Source organism: Lontra canadensis, unplaced genomic scaffold (assembly GCF_010015895.1).
Source record: "Lontra canadensis isolate GAN:19392208 unplaced genomic scaffold, GSC_riverotter_1.0 scaffold25, whole genome shotgun sequence".
NCBI classification, from domain to species: Eukaryota; Metazoa; Chordata; class Mammalia; order Carnivora; family Mustelidae; genus Lontra; species Lontra canadensis.
This window is the reverse complement of record NW_022631019.1, coordinates 3,745,943-3,762,533: the sequence shown is the minus strand read 5'-3', so window position 1 is coordinate 3,762,533 and position 16,591 is coordinate 3,745,943. Positions and strand designations below refer to the sequence as shown.

The window sequence follows — 16,591 nt, the reverse complement described above, 5'->3', positions numbered from 1 at the left end:
GGACAGTGGACCGGCCTGGAGACACCACCCACGATCCCCCACTCCCTGCCGACCCAAGACAGGATTCTGGGCTGAGGCCTCAAGGGACCAAGTGGAAGGAACTGCATGACTCCCAGACATGTGCACAGAGGGAAAGTTCCAGAGACAGAGCCCTCCCATCCAAAACGAGCCAACAAACCCCACCTCCAAAACTCGTGACAGAAAGACATTCCACAAAATAGGCAGAATCCAGATGAAAAGAAGAATAGAAGAGCCTGAAAAGGACTTCAGACAAACATGTTTAGGATCCTCAAAATTAATGGAGTAACAACCACGAATCCAGAAGAAATCAGGGAAGCACGAGCAGGAGGAAGTACGGCAAGAAGAACTGGACAGGAAAAGGGTCTGCCTGGACCTGAAATGAAATATTTCTCACCATCGGATAAACTCTCCACCCTGGTGAAGACAACCTTGACGCAGGGACCCGGCCCGGAGGGATGTCTTCAGAATGTGGCCGTGGGAGACGGAGCTCAGGAACGAGAAACTGCCCGGAGGACCCCTTGGGAGGCTCCCGTAATCCTCTGACATGAGCCGTAGAAGAAGTGGAGAAAAGGGTGGTGAAGCTAGACTCTGTGAGAGTTTGCCGACCTGGGGAAGGACGCGGGGTCTCAGGTCTCACGTGCGCTCTGGAGAACCAAGCGAGAGAGAGAGATCCAAGCCAGTGGATCCCCGGGCACGTGGCAGGCAAATCACAGCTCTTCACACGCGGTACCTACGGGAAGCGGCGATCAGGCTGTCCTCAGACTTCTCAGCAGCAACAGTAGGGGCAGGGGCAAGTGTAAACCCCCCAGTCCCTGTGGGGGCAGACTGTTCTATATCCAGCTGAACTATCCCTCAGAATGAAGGGAGGAACGCAGGGGTGTGGGAGCCCAGAATGGACTGCCTTCATCTTCTCCTAAGGAGCAGTGACACCGGGGAAGACCTCACAGAAGAGGCGCCGTTTGAGTTCCCCAGGCAGTAGGGGGTGGGCATTCCAGAGGAGAGTCCAGGTAATTTGGGCTGACGGGGGTATGATGGAAGCGTTGAATAATGAAACCCAGGTAGACCGGGCACCAAGCCTGCCAGCCTGGAAAGCTGGGGCGAGGAGCTGGGACTTTGTTCTGTGAGGTGAGAGCAGGGAGGCTCAGGCTCAGAGCTGTGTTTTAGGCAGATGGCTGTGGGGCTGGCATGGGGGACGCTGTGGTCCCGGGGGTCGAGGTTGGAGGCTGCATTGCTTTCCAGAGAGCGCCGTGTCAGGTCCGCCTGGGCCCCACTTGTCTCCCCACTCAGCAGGTGGTTCTGTCTTCCCCCAACTGTCATGGGGTCCCTGCCCACAGCCCCATGGGCTTCCTAGCTCTGTGGCAGCCCCTCAGGCATACCGTGTCTCCTGCAGATGACCAAGATGCTGGACCTTCTGGAGGACTTCCTGGAGTATGAGGGCTACAAGTATGAGCGCATTGATGGTGGCATCACTGGGGGCCTCCGACAAGAGGCGATCGACAGATTCAATGGTACCCCTGCCTCATCTGGGGCTCTTGATGGGGACCCCATGTCTGCCTTTTCTCCCAGGCCAGGATCTTAGCCAGGTCCCCCAGCTCCCCGCAAGTGGCTGAAGAAAGCAGACCAGTCCTTAGGTCCTGACAGCTGCCCCTTAGGTTTAAAGGCTACAAGGAGTTAATTTTATGGAACCTCTGGGGGCCAGCTGGGGTGCTGAGGGGCCCAGGAGGGATCATCTGTTCAGAACTGAGAACCGGACAAGGAGAAAGGCAGAGAGGGAGGAAAGTTCCACCTCTGTTACTAAATGATGCTGGTGCAGAGGGTCTGGCTGACACCTGTGGGCATAGACACTGACACCAGGTAAACCAGCAGTTACGAGCAGTGCAGGACAGACGCCGTCACCCAGATGCCCAAGGAGTGATGCCGTGTCCACTTTTGTGGGAGGAAGAGCAAGTAGAGGGTTTCAGGATCCAGATGGAAGTGGGAGTGCCCGAGGCCCTGGGAGGATTGTGGACCTGTGTGCTGCTCTCGTGGGCGTGCAGGGCAGTCCCAGGTCCCGTATGAAGGGCCCAGATGGGCCTGAGTACCAGCTGTCCTACGACAGTGGGGACTGCCCAGCAGGGTGGCTGGGGCCCTGGAGCTGTGATCTTGAGTTCCCCTGCCACGCTGACAGCCCCATGGGCTAGGCAAAGCTGGGAGGACGCGAGGGACCGGGCTCTCCAAGGCCGACCCTTATTAGGGCCTCTGCCCGTATTTGCTGGCTATTTGAAGTTTGTATTTTGCCCATCTGGGCTTTGAAAATCAACTTCCTTCTCACTGTGGCTCCCTCCTGTTGGATCAGGGCTCAGAGCACAGCCAGGGCCTAAGTGGGACTCGAGTGGGCTGCTCTGTGCCCACCCTGGGCCCCCAGCCTCCTCCAGCTTCCCTGAACACAGCTGGGGCTCTTGTCCGTGATGGAGTCATAGTCCCCAGCAGCTCCCTTCCTTTTTGTATCCCCTCCCGCCCTGCTCTCTGCATCCACCTGTCCCTTTCCTCCTCTCTCTGACCCCACCGGGCACCTGCCTCTCTTCCTCAGCCCCTGGGGCACAGCAGTTCTGCTTCCTCCTCTCGACCCGAGCGGGGGGCCTGGGCATCAACCTGGCCACAGCAGACACCGTCATCATCTACGACTCGGACTGGAATCCACACAATGACATCCAGGTCTGTGGCCCTGACACCACAACCCTCAGACAGCCCCTTGCCATCCCTGGTTCTGTGGGCTCTCCACCGCTTCCCTCCCACTGTGTCTCAGAGTTTCACCTCCCCCTGGGCCAGCCTCATGGAATCCCAGCCCCGAGAGGGGACCCTGGGGGGTGAGTTTTGGAAGCTTGGCCCTGCCCCTCTGGATCCCTCATTGTGCCAAAGAGGAAACGCCCAGAGAGGACAGGCAGCGTGTCCAAGGACACACGATGAACTGTGTGCCTGGTAATCCCCGGTCTGTCCCATCACTCTTACGACCAAGGCCATGGAAGGAGGCAGGAGGAGGGAGTCCTGGGACCCAGAGGGAGCCCGTCTGGGAGGAAGGGAAATAGAGTGTGTGGGGGGGAAGCCTGTGGGAGAAGTGATGAAGGAGGGGGCAAAAGGGGCTGGTGAGGAAGGATGGGAGGGTTGGGGGGGGAGGGGTTGTGGGAGTAGAGATGCACACTGTTGCATGGCCACCACCCCCGGGGCAGGGATGGACACACACACACACTCATGTCCCCTGCACACGTGTGCACCAGGCACAGTCACCCACACACACAGAAGCACATTAGGGTCATGTCATGCAGATACCTAACGCTCAGAGCCCCAGGCATGTCCTACGCCCCGGGCGGCTTCCGGGCCTCTCTGTCCTCCCGAGGTGGCCGTGCAGTCCCGTCAGTGGCTCACTCACAGCATCTCCCCATGACGGCCGTTAGAGCCCCCTTGGCTTCCACACATCCAGCGCACTGTCCCCATTGCCCCTTGCACACCCCCCTGCCCACCCACAGCCATGCCCTGCTCCACCCGGGCAGGCACCCAGGCCCACCCGAGACCACCCACAGTCAGGAAGCCAGCACGGCTGCCCCGACGCGGGCACATTTCTGTGGGGTCACATGCGGAATAGCCATGCGGGCATTCATTCCATGTGGGATGTCCCTGTGAACCCGTGTGCACACCCCTTCTCCCCCTGGGGTGCCCGGCCCTGCACCCCCAGCCCTGGGCTGAGCCCCGCGCCCTGAGCCGCAGCTTGCCCCCAGGCCTTCAGCCGCGCCCACCGCATCGGGCAGAACAAGAAGGTGATGATCTACCGCTTTGTGACGCGGGCCTCGGTGGAGGAGCGCATCACGCAGGTGGCCAAGCGGAAGATGATGCTGACCCACCTGGTGGTGCGGCCCGGCCTCGGCTCCAAGTCCGGCTCCATGACCAAGCAGGAGCTGGATGACATCCTCAAGTTCGGCACGGAGGAGCTCTTCAAGGACGACGTGGAGGGTGGGCGTCTCTGCTGCCTAGGGGGTGGGGGCTGCTCCAGACACTCCCTTCCCAGGGCCTGCATGGGACCCCCGGCCTCTCTCCTCTGCTCCTGGCCAGGGCGGCCTCTCCGGGCACCGACCCCCAGCCCTGCAGCCCCTCTGACTCTGTCCCCCAGGCATGATGTCTCAGGGCCAGAGGCCTGTCACGCCCATCCCTGATGTCCAGTCCTCCAAAGGGGGAGCCTTGGCTGCCAGCGCCAAGAAGAAGCACGGCAGCACCCCGCCAGGTAGGGGCAAATGCGGCTAGCTCCCCGCTCCTCCTGTGCTTCGAGTGGCTGTTCCTGGAGAAGAAGGGTTTCTCCCCACCTCAATCCATCTTCTCTGCGTCTTGTCTGGCTCTCGTGCCCGCCCCCACTGGCCCCCATTTGGGTAGCCGCGGACCGGTGGGTGGTCAGGTCATGCCCCCCGGGCACCATGCCCCTCCGCTGCAGCCTCCTGCTGGGGGCTGAGAAGGGCCAGGGTCGGGAGTCTGTCCCTGCGGGGTCCCCACGGTCGGACCTGGGCACCCCCGTCTGTCCCTTCACTCAGCTCCCTGTCTGCCCCAGGCGACAACAAGGACGTGGAGGACAGCAGCGTGATCCACTACGACGATGCGGCCATCTCCAAGCTGCTGGACCGGAACCAGGACGCCACGGACGACACGGAGCTGCAGAATATGAACGAGTACCTGAGCTCCTTCAAGGTGGCGCAGTACGTGGTGCGGGAGGAGGACGGCGTGGTAAGCCCCGCCCCTGTCCGCAGAGGCCCCGCCCCTCCCCGCCGTGGCCCCGCCCCCGCCGTGGCCCCTCCCCTCCCGCAGCGGCCCCACCCCCTCCCCGCGCGGTTCGGTCTCCAGCCATCTCCACCCAGCAAACCTTGATCTCCTGAGGGCCAGCCCCTGGGCCTCTCCTGAGTGGCCTCTCCACGTCCTCCTCTAGTCCCACCGCCCTCAACGCAGACTCTGGGGTTTAACGAGATCGTTCAGGAAACCGGGAGCCTCCCAAGGGCAGGGGTGGGGCTTATTCAATTCTGTACCCCGACGCCTCGCCTAAGGCCAGAAAATACTTAACGCCCTGAGCAAATAATTGAACGAATGAATGAATGAGCGACTGTGACAGGGGCAGGATGAAGACCATTTGGGGCTGGGGTGATCAAGGAGGCTTCCTGGAGTAGGCAGGCTTTCCGGTTCCTCCTTGAGTTCCCAGAGGGTAAGGTTGGTGAAGGCAGCACGAGGCTTCCAGGGGGCAGCGATGCCCACTGCTGCCCCCCAGCCCTGGAGCCCCTGGAGCCCCCGGAGCCCCGGCACCCTGTGCCTGTGGGTCCTGCCATCAAGGGCCCGTGCCCGTGTCTCCAGGAGGAGGTAGAGCGGGAAATCATCAAGCAGGAGGAGAATGTGGACCCCGACTACTGGGAGAAGCTGCTGCGGCACCACTACGAGCAGCAGCAGGAGGACCTGGCCCGCAACCTGGGCAAGGGCAAGCGCATCCGCAAGCAGGTCAACTACAACGACGCCTCCCAGGAGGACCAGGGTGCGTGGCCCCCGCAGGCGGGAGGCCCGTGGACACCGAGAGTAGGGAGTGTGGGGGCTTCTTGGGGAAAGGGGGCTTGGAGCAGGTGTGGGCTGTTGGCTGTCTGGGAGAACTGCATGGATAGTGGTCCACTGGCTTCTGACCTTGGGCCAGCCTCAGTTTCCCCACCTGTGAAAGAGGGATGATCAGGGTGCGGTACCTTAGGATGTAGAGCAGGGCAGGTGGGATTCAGTGAGCTCACAGGAAGTTCCCCTGGGGCTGCTGGCATTGTCCCTCCCTCCTGGGCTGGGGTTAGGGGCTCCGGGTGTTGGGGGCTCACTCTGTGCCTGTCCATGCGGCCCGCACAGAGTGGCAGGACGAGCTCTCGGATAACCAGTCTGAATATTCCATCGGCTCTGAGGATGAGGATGAGGACTTTGAGGAAAGGCCGGAAGGGCAGAGTGAGTTTCAGGGCTGGTGAAGCTGGACTGGGGCCCACCCAGACCCGTGTCGGGAGGCTGATGGTCAACCGGGGGTCCCCTGGGAGCACCAGGACAGTCATCCATCCTTTGGGGGCTGTCGTGAGGGATCCTCCTGCTGTCCCGGGGTGAGTCAGGGTATAGGGGGTGGGGTCAGGACACCTGGGGCTCCAGCGAGTCTTGTGGTGGGACTACTTCCCAGGTGGACGGCGACAATCTCGGAGGCAGCTGAAGAGCGACAGGGACAAGCCCCTGCCACCTCTTCTCGCCCGTGTGGGTGGCAATATCGAGGTGGGGCCCCCCTGCACACCCCTTCTCCAGCTCCCCTTCCCCTTCCTGAGAACAAAGAGCTCACCCCTGCTACACCTCTGGGGTATGGAGCAGGGGTGAAGGCAGGAGGGCCAGAGGCTTGCCCAGGGTCGCAGCTGTGTAGAAGTGGGGCCAGGACTGGCCCTGTGTCTGGGCTCTGCCCTCTGGGTTCTGTCCCAGCTGGAGGCCCCTGCCTTCTCCGTGCTCCTCCCTGCCTCCTCCCCTCTGTAGGCCTTTCTCCCCATCCCTGAATTCTCTGCTCCTCCCCCCCCACTCCCTGCCCACCCAGGTGCTGGGCTTCAACGCCCGGCAGCGGAAGGCCTTTCTGAACGCCATCATGCGCTGGGGTATGCCCCCCCCAGGACGCCTTCAACTCCCACTGGCTGGTGCGGGACCTACGCGGGAAGAGCGAGAAGGAATTTAGGTAAAGGGGCTGAGTGGTGGCCCAGGGCGTAGCTGCCCACTGCAGAGTGGCCCGGCTCCCCTGGGCCAGACTGCGCAATGGCCATCCTTTATCTGGAGGATTCGCTGTTGTCTGGCTTCTGGTGCCTTGGGACCAGGCCCCCAGGCAGGGCTCATTTGTAGTAAACATTGACCAGCCACCTCTGCTAGACCAGATACCAGGCAAGCACTATCCTAGGGAGTTCCCTTCCCAGGGGAGGCCCCGCTCTGTCCTCCCTGGGGGCCTGACCCAGCGGGCCAGGCTGGGAGGCAGGTGATGGATGCCAGGGGGTCTGCTTGGGGGTGGGAGTCCTGCCAGCCCTCTCAGAGGGTCCTTGCTGGCCCCCCACTCCCTGAGCCCCAGTCCCCCCCACCCCAGAGCCTATGTGTCCCTCTTCATGCGGCACCTGTGTGAGCCGGGGGCTGACGGCGCAGAGACCTTCGCGGATGGCGTGCCCCGTGAGGGCCTCTCGAGGCAGCACGTGCTCACCCGCATCGGGGTCATGTCACTAGTTAGGAAGAAGGTGGGTGAGTAAGCCTTGCCCGGACCTTTCCTGGCGGGGCCCCCCCACCCCGTGGCCCTTGTGCACCCCCTGAGGGTCGGCAGGCAGAGGGCACGTGTCCAGCTCGGAATGCTGAGTCAGGCTAGAGGGATGGCTTTAAAGGCCTGTCTGAGTGGGGGTGGGGAGGCTGGCGCGGGGCTGGGGGTGGGGGGGATGGCAGGTCGCAAGGCAGAGGACACACAGGGAGATGGGGGTGCTGGTGGGGCCTGGTACAGAGGTTTGTGGTACGTATTTGATTCAATAGCATATTTGATTCAGCCTTGTGGGGAGCTGGCGTTCATCCCAAGCCTGGGACACCCCAGACCCACCAGCCGCCCTGAGGTCCCGATACCTGAGCTGAGACCACCTCCCTCTCCTTCCTTGCCTCCCGCCCCAGGTTCAGGAGTTTGAGCATGTTAACGGGAAGTACAGCACCCCGGACTTGATCCCCGAAGGGCCCGAGGGCAAGAAGCCGAGCGAAGTCATCTCCTCGGACCCCAACACGCCAGTGCCTGCCAGCCCTGCCCACCTCCTCCCGGCACTGGGCCTGCCAGGTCTGGGTTCCCACAAGTGGGGGAGGGCACCCGGGTCACAGTGGGTGGCAGGGCCCCTGGAGAGCCTGGGTCCTCCACATAACCCATGACGGTCCGCCTCCTTGTCCCCCCCAAGCTTCTGTCTGCAGAAATGTTGCTCTCCTCAGACTCTCTCTTTAATGGCTAGTCACATATCACAACACAGTCTTTAAAAACTTTACTGTCCGGGAGCTCCTAGTGTACTCAGCGGGTTGGACGGCCTCCAGTGCTAGAAAGTTTTCATCCCCCAGAGAAAAACGTGTACCTGTTAGCAGTCACTCCTGGTTCCTCCCCTCCCCCCAGCCCCGGGCAGCCACTAATCTACTTGGGGTCTGTGGGTTTGCCTGTTCTGGAACTGTATCCTATGTGCCTTCTGTGCCCGGCTGGCTGTGTGTCCCAGGTCCGTCCACGTTGTAGGGTGGGTCACGGTTTCATTCCGCTTTGTGGCCATACTACTCCGCTGTATGCGTGGACCTTATTTGAGTTTATTCGTTTGTCGGCTGATGGATTTGGGGTGGTTTCCACTTTCTGGCGGTGTGAATAATGAGAGGGGCACTGCGAGTGGCGTGTGGCTGTGAACGTCTGTGTTCAAGCAAGGACACGTCTCTTCCCTGCGTAGTTCTCAGGGTGTCGCTGGGGTGGCAGGTGTGGATCGTGGAGCGGACCTGTGGAGAAACTGCCGGATTTCTCCATCGGGGCCGCGCCATCTCACGTTCTCCCCGGCCACGTAGGACGGTTCTGGTTTCCCCATACCCTCACCAGACGTTTGTCATCTGACTTTTTGCTTGTAGCCGTCCTTGTGGATGTGAAGAGCTGTCACCCCGTGGTCTTGGTTTGTGTCCCTCTGACGGCTGAAGATGTTGAGAATTTTCCAGGCGCTTCTGGGCCACTTGTGTCTTTTCTTTGGTGAAATGTTTTTTCAGATCATTTGGTCTTCTCTGTGGGTTATTTGTCTGAGTGTCTTTTTGGTGACCCATACGTTTATTTGGGCAAAGCATCTTCTTCCCTCAGAGGAACCTTGAAGGCCTTGGCACTGACCTTCTGCTGCCCGGGTGACACGTGAAGTCCTGGGAGCCTTTGCCTCCAAGGACATACTTGCTGCTTCTGGGCTCAAGTGTGCCCTTGGGATTAGATGGGCCTGGGTTTGCTCCCTGGCCCTCTCTGGCTCATCGATGATGTGGGACAAGCTAGTGCCCTCTTCCCCGGGCTGCTCTGAGTACGAGTCCCGGCTCCTGGCAGTGTGTTGAGAAGTGGCTCAGTGCGGGAGGGCACGTGGCTTGTCAGCCAGCCGGAAAGTGGTTCCCGCATCCAGCTGTTGCGGCTCCTAGGCCTGCCTCCCCCACCTTAGCTCCTGCTTTCAGAAGGGGGCCCTGCTGGGGGCGGCCCTGTCCCGTCAGCCTGTGGCTTTGGCCTCACCGGGCCCAAGGTCCTCCGAGGACCCCCATGTCTGCAGCCTTAGTGTGGGGTGTCTGGCTCACCTGCCCTTCTCCTGAAGGTGCCTGGCCCAGATAGAGCCACCTGGCACCCTTGTTTCCTGTCCTTCACCCCCCTGCCTGCCTATCTCACCTCTGTCCTTTGACATTTCAGACAAAATGGAAGCCCAGCTGGGCTACATGGACGAGAAGGAGCTGGGGGTTCAGAAGCCAAAGAAGCCCCCAGAAATCCAGGTATGGAAGGTGCTGGTATCTAGGCCCCTGGGGGCGGGGTGTGGGTTGGGGGTTGGGTCTGGGGAACCTTCTCAGCCCTTGCTTGGGTAGCTGGAACCCAGGCCTCTTGGCCCCACGTTTGGGCCTTTGGGTTTTGGGGAGCAGGTTGGGAACACAGATGGGAACCTGGAGAGTGAGTTTCCAGCCCAGTGACTGTCCTCTCCCCTCCATGCTGTTAAGGCCCCAGGCCCTGCATCATGCCTAGCCTGTCCTCCCCAGGCCCTGCCAGCTTCCCTGGACAGAGTGGAGGGCGAGGACAAGCATGAGAGCTCGGATGGCAAGGAGCGGCTAGAGGAGACGGAGAAGGCCCCGCTGTCCCCAGAGCAGCTGCCAAAAGGTACGGCTTCCCACGGTCACCTCCCGCCCTCCCTGCCCTGTATAGCCTCTGGCCTCGGCAGCCCTGGGTGAGAGGAGGGCGGCCAGGGTGTGTTCCCCTCCATCTCTCCCTGGCTGGGTGGCGGGCTCTGTCCTAGCGCCATAGGATCCCCAGGATGAGGAGAGAGGCAGGGGCTTCCGTCTCTACAGTGGATCTCAACATTTCCTATGGTGCAGATTTCGGGGGCCATCGGGCTGTCTTTTTATTAGTGATTTCTAGCTCTGTTGCCCTGTGGTTGGGACACATGGTGTCGATGAAACCTGCTTCCCGGCCTAAATGGTCAGATTTTGTAAATGGTCACGTGTGCTCAAGAAGAATGCCTACTCTCTTAATTGCTGCGTGCAAGGTTCCAAAGACACGCCTTAGATCATTGTGGCGTTCAAGTTTCTCACAGCCTCACTCATTTTTGGTTTTCTTTGATCTGTCAAGTCTGAGAAACCTGCTTAGCATCTGTCACTATGATTGTGGGTCGGGGTCTTTCTCTTTGTAAGACCAGAGTGTGCTTCATATTGAGACTGGGTTGTTAGGTGCATATTGGTTTAGGTTTTTTGTATTTTTCTGGGGAAGCGTGCCTCTTATATAACGATACTTTTATTCCTCCTGATACTTTTTGCTTTGTTTATTTAGGCTGCTTAGATGGATCTTATTTTTGTTGGGTTTATATTTAGTGTATGTTTTTCTGTCCTTTTACTTAAAAAAATACAGGTACGCACACACTTTGTTGTTCTATAATTATGCAGGATACAGTTCACCCATTTATTTTATTTTATTTATTTTTAAAGATTTAATTTGTTTATTTTAGAGAAAGCATGAGCACCAGCAGGGGGAGGAGGGGCAGGGGCAGAGGGACAAGCAGACTCCCCCCTGAGCACAGAGCCCATTACAGGGCTGGATCCCAGGATCCTGAGTTGTGCAACCATCAGCACAAATAATTTTAGAATGGTTTCATCACTTCAAAAAGAAGCTCCATGTCCATTAGCATTTATTACCCATTTCTTCCTCTTCACCCCAGCCTTGCTTGTCTACTTTCTGTCTCTATGGATTTGTGTGTTCTGGAGATTTCATGTAAATGGAATCATAAAATAGATCCCCTTTAGTGTCTGGCTTCTTTCGCTTAGCATCATGTTTTCCAGGTTCAGCTTCATCCCCTCATCCTTTGTATAAATATCCTGCATTGTATTTATCCAGCCATCAGTTGGTGGGGATTTGGGTTGTTTTTAATTTTTGGCTGCTGTGAACATTTATGTATCATTTTTTGGTGTGGATGTCGGTTTCAGTTCTGTTGTATCACGTAGGAGTGAAATCTCTGGATTGTATGGGAACTCTATGTTTAATATTTTGAGGAACTGCCAGATTGTTTTCTCCAGTGGCTGTACCATTTCGCATTCCCATCGGCAATGTACGAGGGTTCTGATTCGTCTGTGCCTTTGACAATGCTTCTCTCTTTCTTTTTAAAAAAGATTTATTTATTTGAGAGAGAGAGAATGAGCACAAGTAGGGGGAGCAGCAGAGGGAGAGGGAGAGAGAATCCCAAGCAGACCCCCTGCTGAGTGAGGAGCCTCACGCAGGGCTCAATCTCACAACCCTGGGATCATGACCTGAGTCAAAATCAAGAGTCAGACACTCAACTGACTGAACCACACAGGTGCCTCTGGCATTTGTCTTTTGATTATAGTCATCCTACTGGGTGAGAAGGGGAATCTCAGAAGGTTTTGATTTGTGTTTCCCTTATGCATAAAGATGTTGAGTTTCTTTTCATGTCCCATTTTCTATCTCTGTTGGAGAAATGTCTTTTCAGGTCCTTTGCCCATTTTTAAATTGGGTTATTTGTCTTTCTATTACTGAGTTATAGGAGTTCCTTATAGACACACATTCCATATCAGATATATGTTCTGTAAGCATTTATTCCATTCCTTTACTTTAAAACACTTTTTCTTGAAGTATGGTCGACACTCATTCCTTTACTTGTAATCTGTGTAATTACATTTTGGGTATATGTCTTATAAACAGTGTATAGCAGGATTTGTTATTTTAAGGCAGGCACAAAATCTTTACATTTTAGCTGGCAAGTTTGATCTCTTTACATTTCTTGTAATACTAGATATTTGGATGTATTTCTACTCTCTTCCTTTGTGCTTTATGTTACCCTGGCCTTCTTTTTCCTCCTTTCTTGCTGTCTCTTGGATTGATCAGGCTTTCTTTATATTTCCCTTTCCCCCCCAACTCCCTCAGAGTTTATAGTCAATCCTATTTTATACTCTTAAGCTTTTAACACGTATCCCTCTTGAATAAGAGAAGGGCCGTGGGTAGCTCAACCCCCTTTCCATGTGCTGCTGCTCAGTGTCTTAGTTTCAACTTGTTTTCATTTCCTAAATTTGTTGTGGTGCCTATTTCTAAATCTTTAATCCTTATTTAGATCTTACCATTCTTAGCAGTTTCTTGTTTGTTTCCTTGTTCATCATTGCTTCCTAAAGTACACCCTTTAGTGGTGCTGTCAGCAAATTTCTGTGTGTGGGGAATTCTCTCATTGTGTTTTTTTTTCCCTTTACTGTTGAATAATAGTTAGCAAAGCACAAAATAGGAGAAGGGTTTTCCCTCGGCACTTTTTTTTTTAAAAAGTAGGCTCCACACCCACTGTGGAGCCCAACATGAGGCTTGAACTCATGACCCTGAGATCAAGGACTACACCAAGATCAGAAGAGTCGGATGCTTAACCGACTGAGCCACCTAGGTGCCCCTTCCCTCGGCATTTTGCAGATGCTTATTCCTTGTATATTCTGGCTTCCACTGCGCCGAGAAAGCTGCTCTCGAGGTAATTGTTGCTCCTTTGTGGAAAATCTGCCTTTTCTATCTTGCCTGACACGCTAAGACCGCTTTTAAGACCTTCTGTTTGTGTTTGGTCATGTGTGGGTTCACTATAGTGAAATTTTTACTTATCTTATCCTTGCTCTTACTTATCCTGTCTTGCTTGTGACTGCGATTCGTAAAGCTAAGAATTATGTCTTTCATTAGTTGGGAGAAAATTCTCAGTCATTTCCTCTTTGAGTATTGTCTTTGGCCCCATCCTGTTTGTGTTCTTCTGGCCTCCCTACTACTCGTCCATTCCTTCAATCATCCAGTAAACCTGCATTGAAGGCTGCTGTGTGTCGGGTTCTACCCCGGGGACACCAGCAGTGCGCCCAAATGGCCACAGCCTTCACATGGAGTTTGTTTTTAGTGAGGCAGGCAGGCGATCAACAATAAACAGAAATATGTCTTTGTTCAGCAACAGACTCCGAATGTGATGAAGAAAAGAAAGCAGGTACAGGGTTAGCCAAAGGTGGGGGCAGGTGTATCTTTCACGTCTTTTACTTTTTTCTTGTCTGTCTCTCTTGTATAGCCTTTTTTTTTTTTTTAAGCTTTTATTTATTTATTTGAGAGCGAGAGCATGTGCATGTGTGTGAGTGCACGAGCAGGGGGGAGAAGCAGAGAGAGAGAGAGAGATAAGCAGAGTCCCCTTTGAGCACAGAACCCGATGCGGGGCTCAATCCCAGGACCCTGAGATCATGACCAGAGCCGAAGTCAGACTCTTAACCGACTGAGCTCCCTAGGTGCCCCTCTATAAGGCTTTTTGAGTCATCTTTAGATCTAGCTTCTGCTTTTTTCTTTATACTGTTTTGTTTCTTTGTACTTCCCATTTGTGTTATTTTCTCTGGCTGTAAAACAAATCATTACGATCTCAGTTCTTAAAGCAACACCCATTTATGAACTTAAAGTTCAGTGGGTCGGAAGCCTGGCTTGGTGCGGCTGGGTTCCCTGCTGAGAGTCTCGAAAGACTGACCTCAAGGCGTTGGCTGGGCTGAGTTCTCTGGCAGCTCAAGGGGAAAAATCTGCTTCTAAGCCCAGACGTCAGCTCCCTCGGGTGGGGGCTCGAGGCCCCATTTCCTTGCTGGCTGTGAAATGGGGGTTGTTCTTAGCCCCTGGAAGCGGCCCACATTCCTTTCCCACTTGGTCTTCACACTTCAAGGCAGCCATTGTGGGCCAAACCCCTCTCATACTCCGAATCTCTCTGATGTTCTTTTCTGTGACTGGTTGGAGAAAACCCTGCTTTTTGAAGGCTGGTGTGATGAGGTCAGGCCCACCCAGATAATCTCCCTCTTGGAAGGTCACCTGTGCCCCATCCCATGCCCTACTTGTGCTCTGGGGCCTGGAAGTCTTGGGGGACATCTCCGATTTTGGCAGTGAAAAATGTTTAAAATGTTAATGATTGTGTGTTTTATTTCTAGAAGGCTTAGCTGGCTTTTTCTAGTTTTCCCTTTCTTTGTGTGTCTTATTTGTGTGACTTGTCTTACTGTGGATTCTCATCTTTCTTGTTTCTCTCTCTCTCTGGTGCATGGGTAAATGGTTTCTGAATTTTGCTTGGCTGCCTATCGGGGGTTGTTTTATCCATGGGAACCCCGTATCACCTGAGTAGCAGGAATGTCCCTGCTCTATTTCCAGAAGCCCTGGGGCACGCAGTCTCCCTGGTGGTCTGGCTGCACCCTCCCTGCTGGGTGGTTGAGATTCCGCGGTCACGGTCACGGTCACGGTCATGGCAGCTTGGCCGTGAGGCATTGGATGGAACTTCCTCTCTTTGGCTAAGTGCACAGTGGCTGGAGGGTGTTGGACTCTGGTCTCTGGTCTTCAGGCTTGCAGTCTCATCCTCCCGGTCTGGGTGTCGAGATGCAGCCCCAGGCCCCCCAGACCTCTTCCTGGCATCCACTCACCCCTTCCCTTTATGGCACTGACAATTTCCTTTTTTCCTTGTGAGTTTGCTGTGTCTTCTTCCAAGGGGATCTGTTCTACCTGTCAGTTCTGGGTGTTCATAGAGCGTTCGTGTTAGTGAGGTCCTGCCGTGGTGTCAGCACACGGAGTCCTCTGTTTATCACTGTGGTAGGGAGGATTTCGAGACTGTGCCTTGAAGAGTTTGGGAGTGGGGTGCTGCTGGGGGGTGGTGAGAGGGAAGGGGCAAGCCGAAGGGTGTCGGGGGTCCGTGCCCCCCATCTCTGCCTTCCCCGAGGACCCGTCCTTGATGGCCCCTCTTGGACTCCTCGGTGAAGTGGTAGGTGGGAGTCTGTGTGTGGCTGCCGTGGGAAGTTGGAAAGCCACTGGCCCAGGGTCCCATTGTCTGTCCTGGACCTCTCCCTACTTTGCCAACACCCTTTGTCTTGTAGAAGAAGTGCTTCCCGAGAAGGAGAAGATTCTGGACAAGCTGGAGCTGAGCTTGATTCACAGCAGAGGGGATGGCAATGATTTCAAGCCAGGTTTGGGGCTCCTTTTTCTTTTAAATGTTTGGGGCTCTTGTGTATGCTCTGCCCTATGTCCCTTGGGCTCTTGAGGGCATCATCTGGACCCCGATGGGCCTCCTGCAGCTTCTGTGGGCACCACCATCCATCTGTTAAGCCCCTCCCACCCCTGAACCAACTGGAACTGGTGGGCGGGAGCCTGGGCTCCCCAGCCCTCGGCCAGGGGGAGATGCCACCCCTCTCCTAATACCTCCTGCGGCCCCAGCCACCACTGGGAGAAAGGAGAGCTGGTCACAGAGCTGGGCCTGAGCATTTGGGGCTCAGTCAGAGACTGTGTACCTGTAGATCCTGGAATGTTCTGGAATACTCATCCTCAGATCAGATCCCCCAGGACAGCACTGCTGGCCACGAACTTCATGTACACTTTTCACAGCGCTCTGCCCCGTGTTCCCAGGGTGTCCTGAGTGAGTGGGTAGCAGCACCTGGGCCTGGAGCCCATCCTCCCAGCTCAGGGCAGAGAGAGGGGCTGCTGGTTTGTCTGTTTAAAATCCCTCTCGACAGTGAGCCCCTTGGGGATGAGGAGACATGGCTCCCACTTGCCTTTGGGTCCTCAGTCCCCAGTCCTTGGCAGAGACCCCCCCTGGGCAGCACCTTTCGGATGGGTGAATGAATATGGGTCTGACCTCCCGTAGATGACACCAAAGTGGAGGAGAAGGAGCCCATTGAAACACAGCAAAATGGTGACAAAGAGGAAGATGAGGAGGGGAAGAAGGAGGACAAGAATGGGAAGTTCAAATTCATGTTCAATATTGCAGACGGGGGCTTTACAGGTATTGGGCTGAGGTGGTGCGCAGAGAGCTGGGGTGGTGGCTGTCACGGGCTTCCTAACTATGCGGGTCCTGGTAGTCTGGGCAGATGACTATTTTATACTAAATTGTGAGTGGCTGATAAAAGTGCATTATATAACCTTTCCTGGGATTGCTGCATTTCCGGGGGTGGGGAGATGGTGGGTGGTGAGGAAGAGACTTCCCTACTTGCCTCTCTGAGGGACTAGGGGCACCTCATTCTGCTCCCCTTGGCTGGCTTCCCAGAGTTGCACACACTGTGGCAGAATGAGGAACGTGCCGCCGTGTCCTCGGGGAAAATCTACGACATCTGGCACCGGCGCCATGACTACTGGCTGCTGGCGGGCATCGTGACGTATCCTTGGCCAAGGCCGGCCAGGCAGGACTCCAGCCTGTTCCTCTGTGGACCTCAGGGAGGGACATGGGGTGTGTGGGGTGAGGAGTCAGGAGTAAGGTGCTGAGGACGATCCTGGTGGTGATGGAGATGGTGGTGGTGACCTTGGTGGCGGCTCGTCCCCTCCTGC

The 16,591-nt window shown here is 56.0% G+C and overlaps 1 protein-coding gene across 1 annotated transcript in view; it reads left to right on the top strand.

Moving 5' to 3' along the window:
- CHD5 (chromodomain helicase DNA binding protein 5) overlaps nucleotides 1–16,591 on the top strand; it is a 56,142-nt gene that overhangs the window by 34,990 nt on the left and 4,561 nt on the right. Inside the window, 17 exon segments of the mRNA XM_032863257.1 lie at nucleotides 1,412–1,529; nucleotides 2,591–2,715; nucleotides 3,774–4,005; nucleotides 4,163–4,273; nucleotides 4,592–4,764; nucleotides 5,380–5,554; nucleotides 5,902–5,994; nucleotides 6,215–6,303; nucleotides 6,611–6,673; nucleotides 6,675–6,745; nucleotides 7,142–7,286; nucleotides 7,702–7,858; nucleotides 9,464–9,543; nucleotides 9,802–9,919; nucleotides 15,151–15,240; nucleotides 15,915–16,052; nucleotides 16,314–16,422. Coding sequence (XP_032719148.1) covers nucleotides 1,412–1,529; nucleotides 2,591–2,715; nucleotides 3,774–4,005; nucleotides 4,163–4,273; nucleotides 4,592–4,764; nucleotides 5,380–5,554; nucleotides 5,902–5,994; nucleotides 6,215–6,303; nucleotides 6,611–6,673; nucleotides 6,675–6,745; nucleotides 7,142–7,286; nucleotides 7,702–7,858; nucleotides 9,464–9,543; nucleotides 9,802–9,919; nucleotides 15,151–15,240; nucleotides 15,915–16,052; nucleotides 16,314–16,422 — 2,087 coding nt within the window.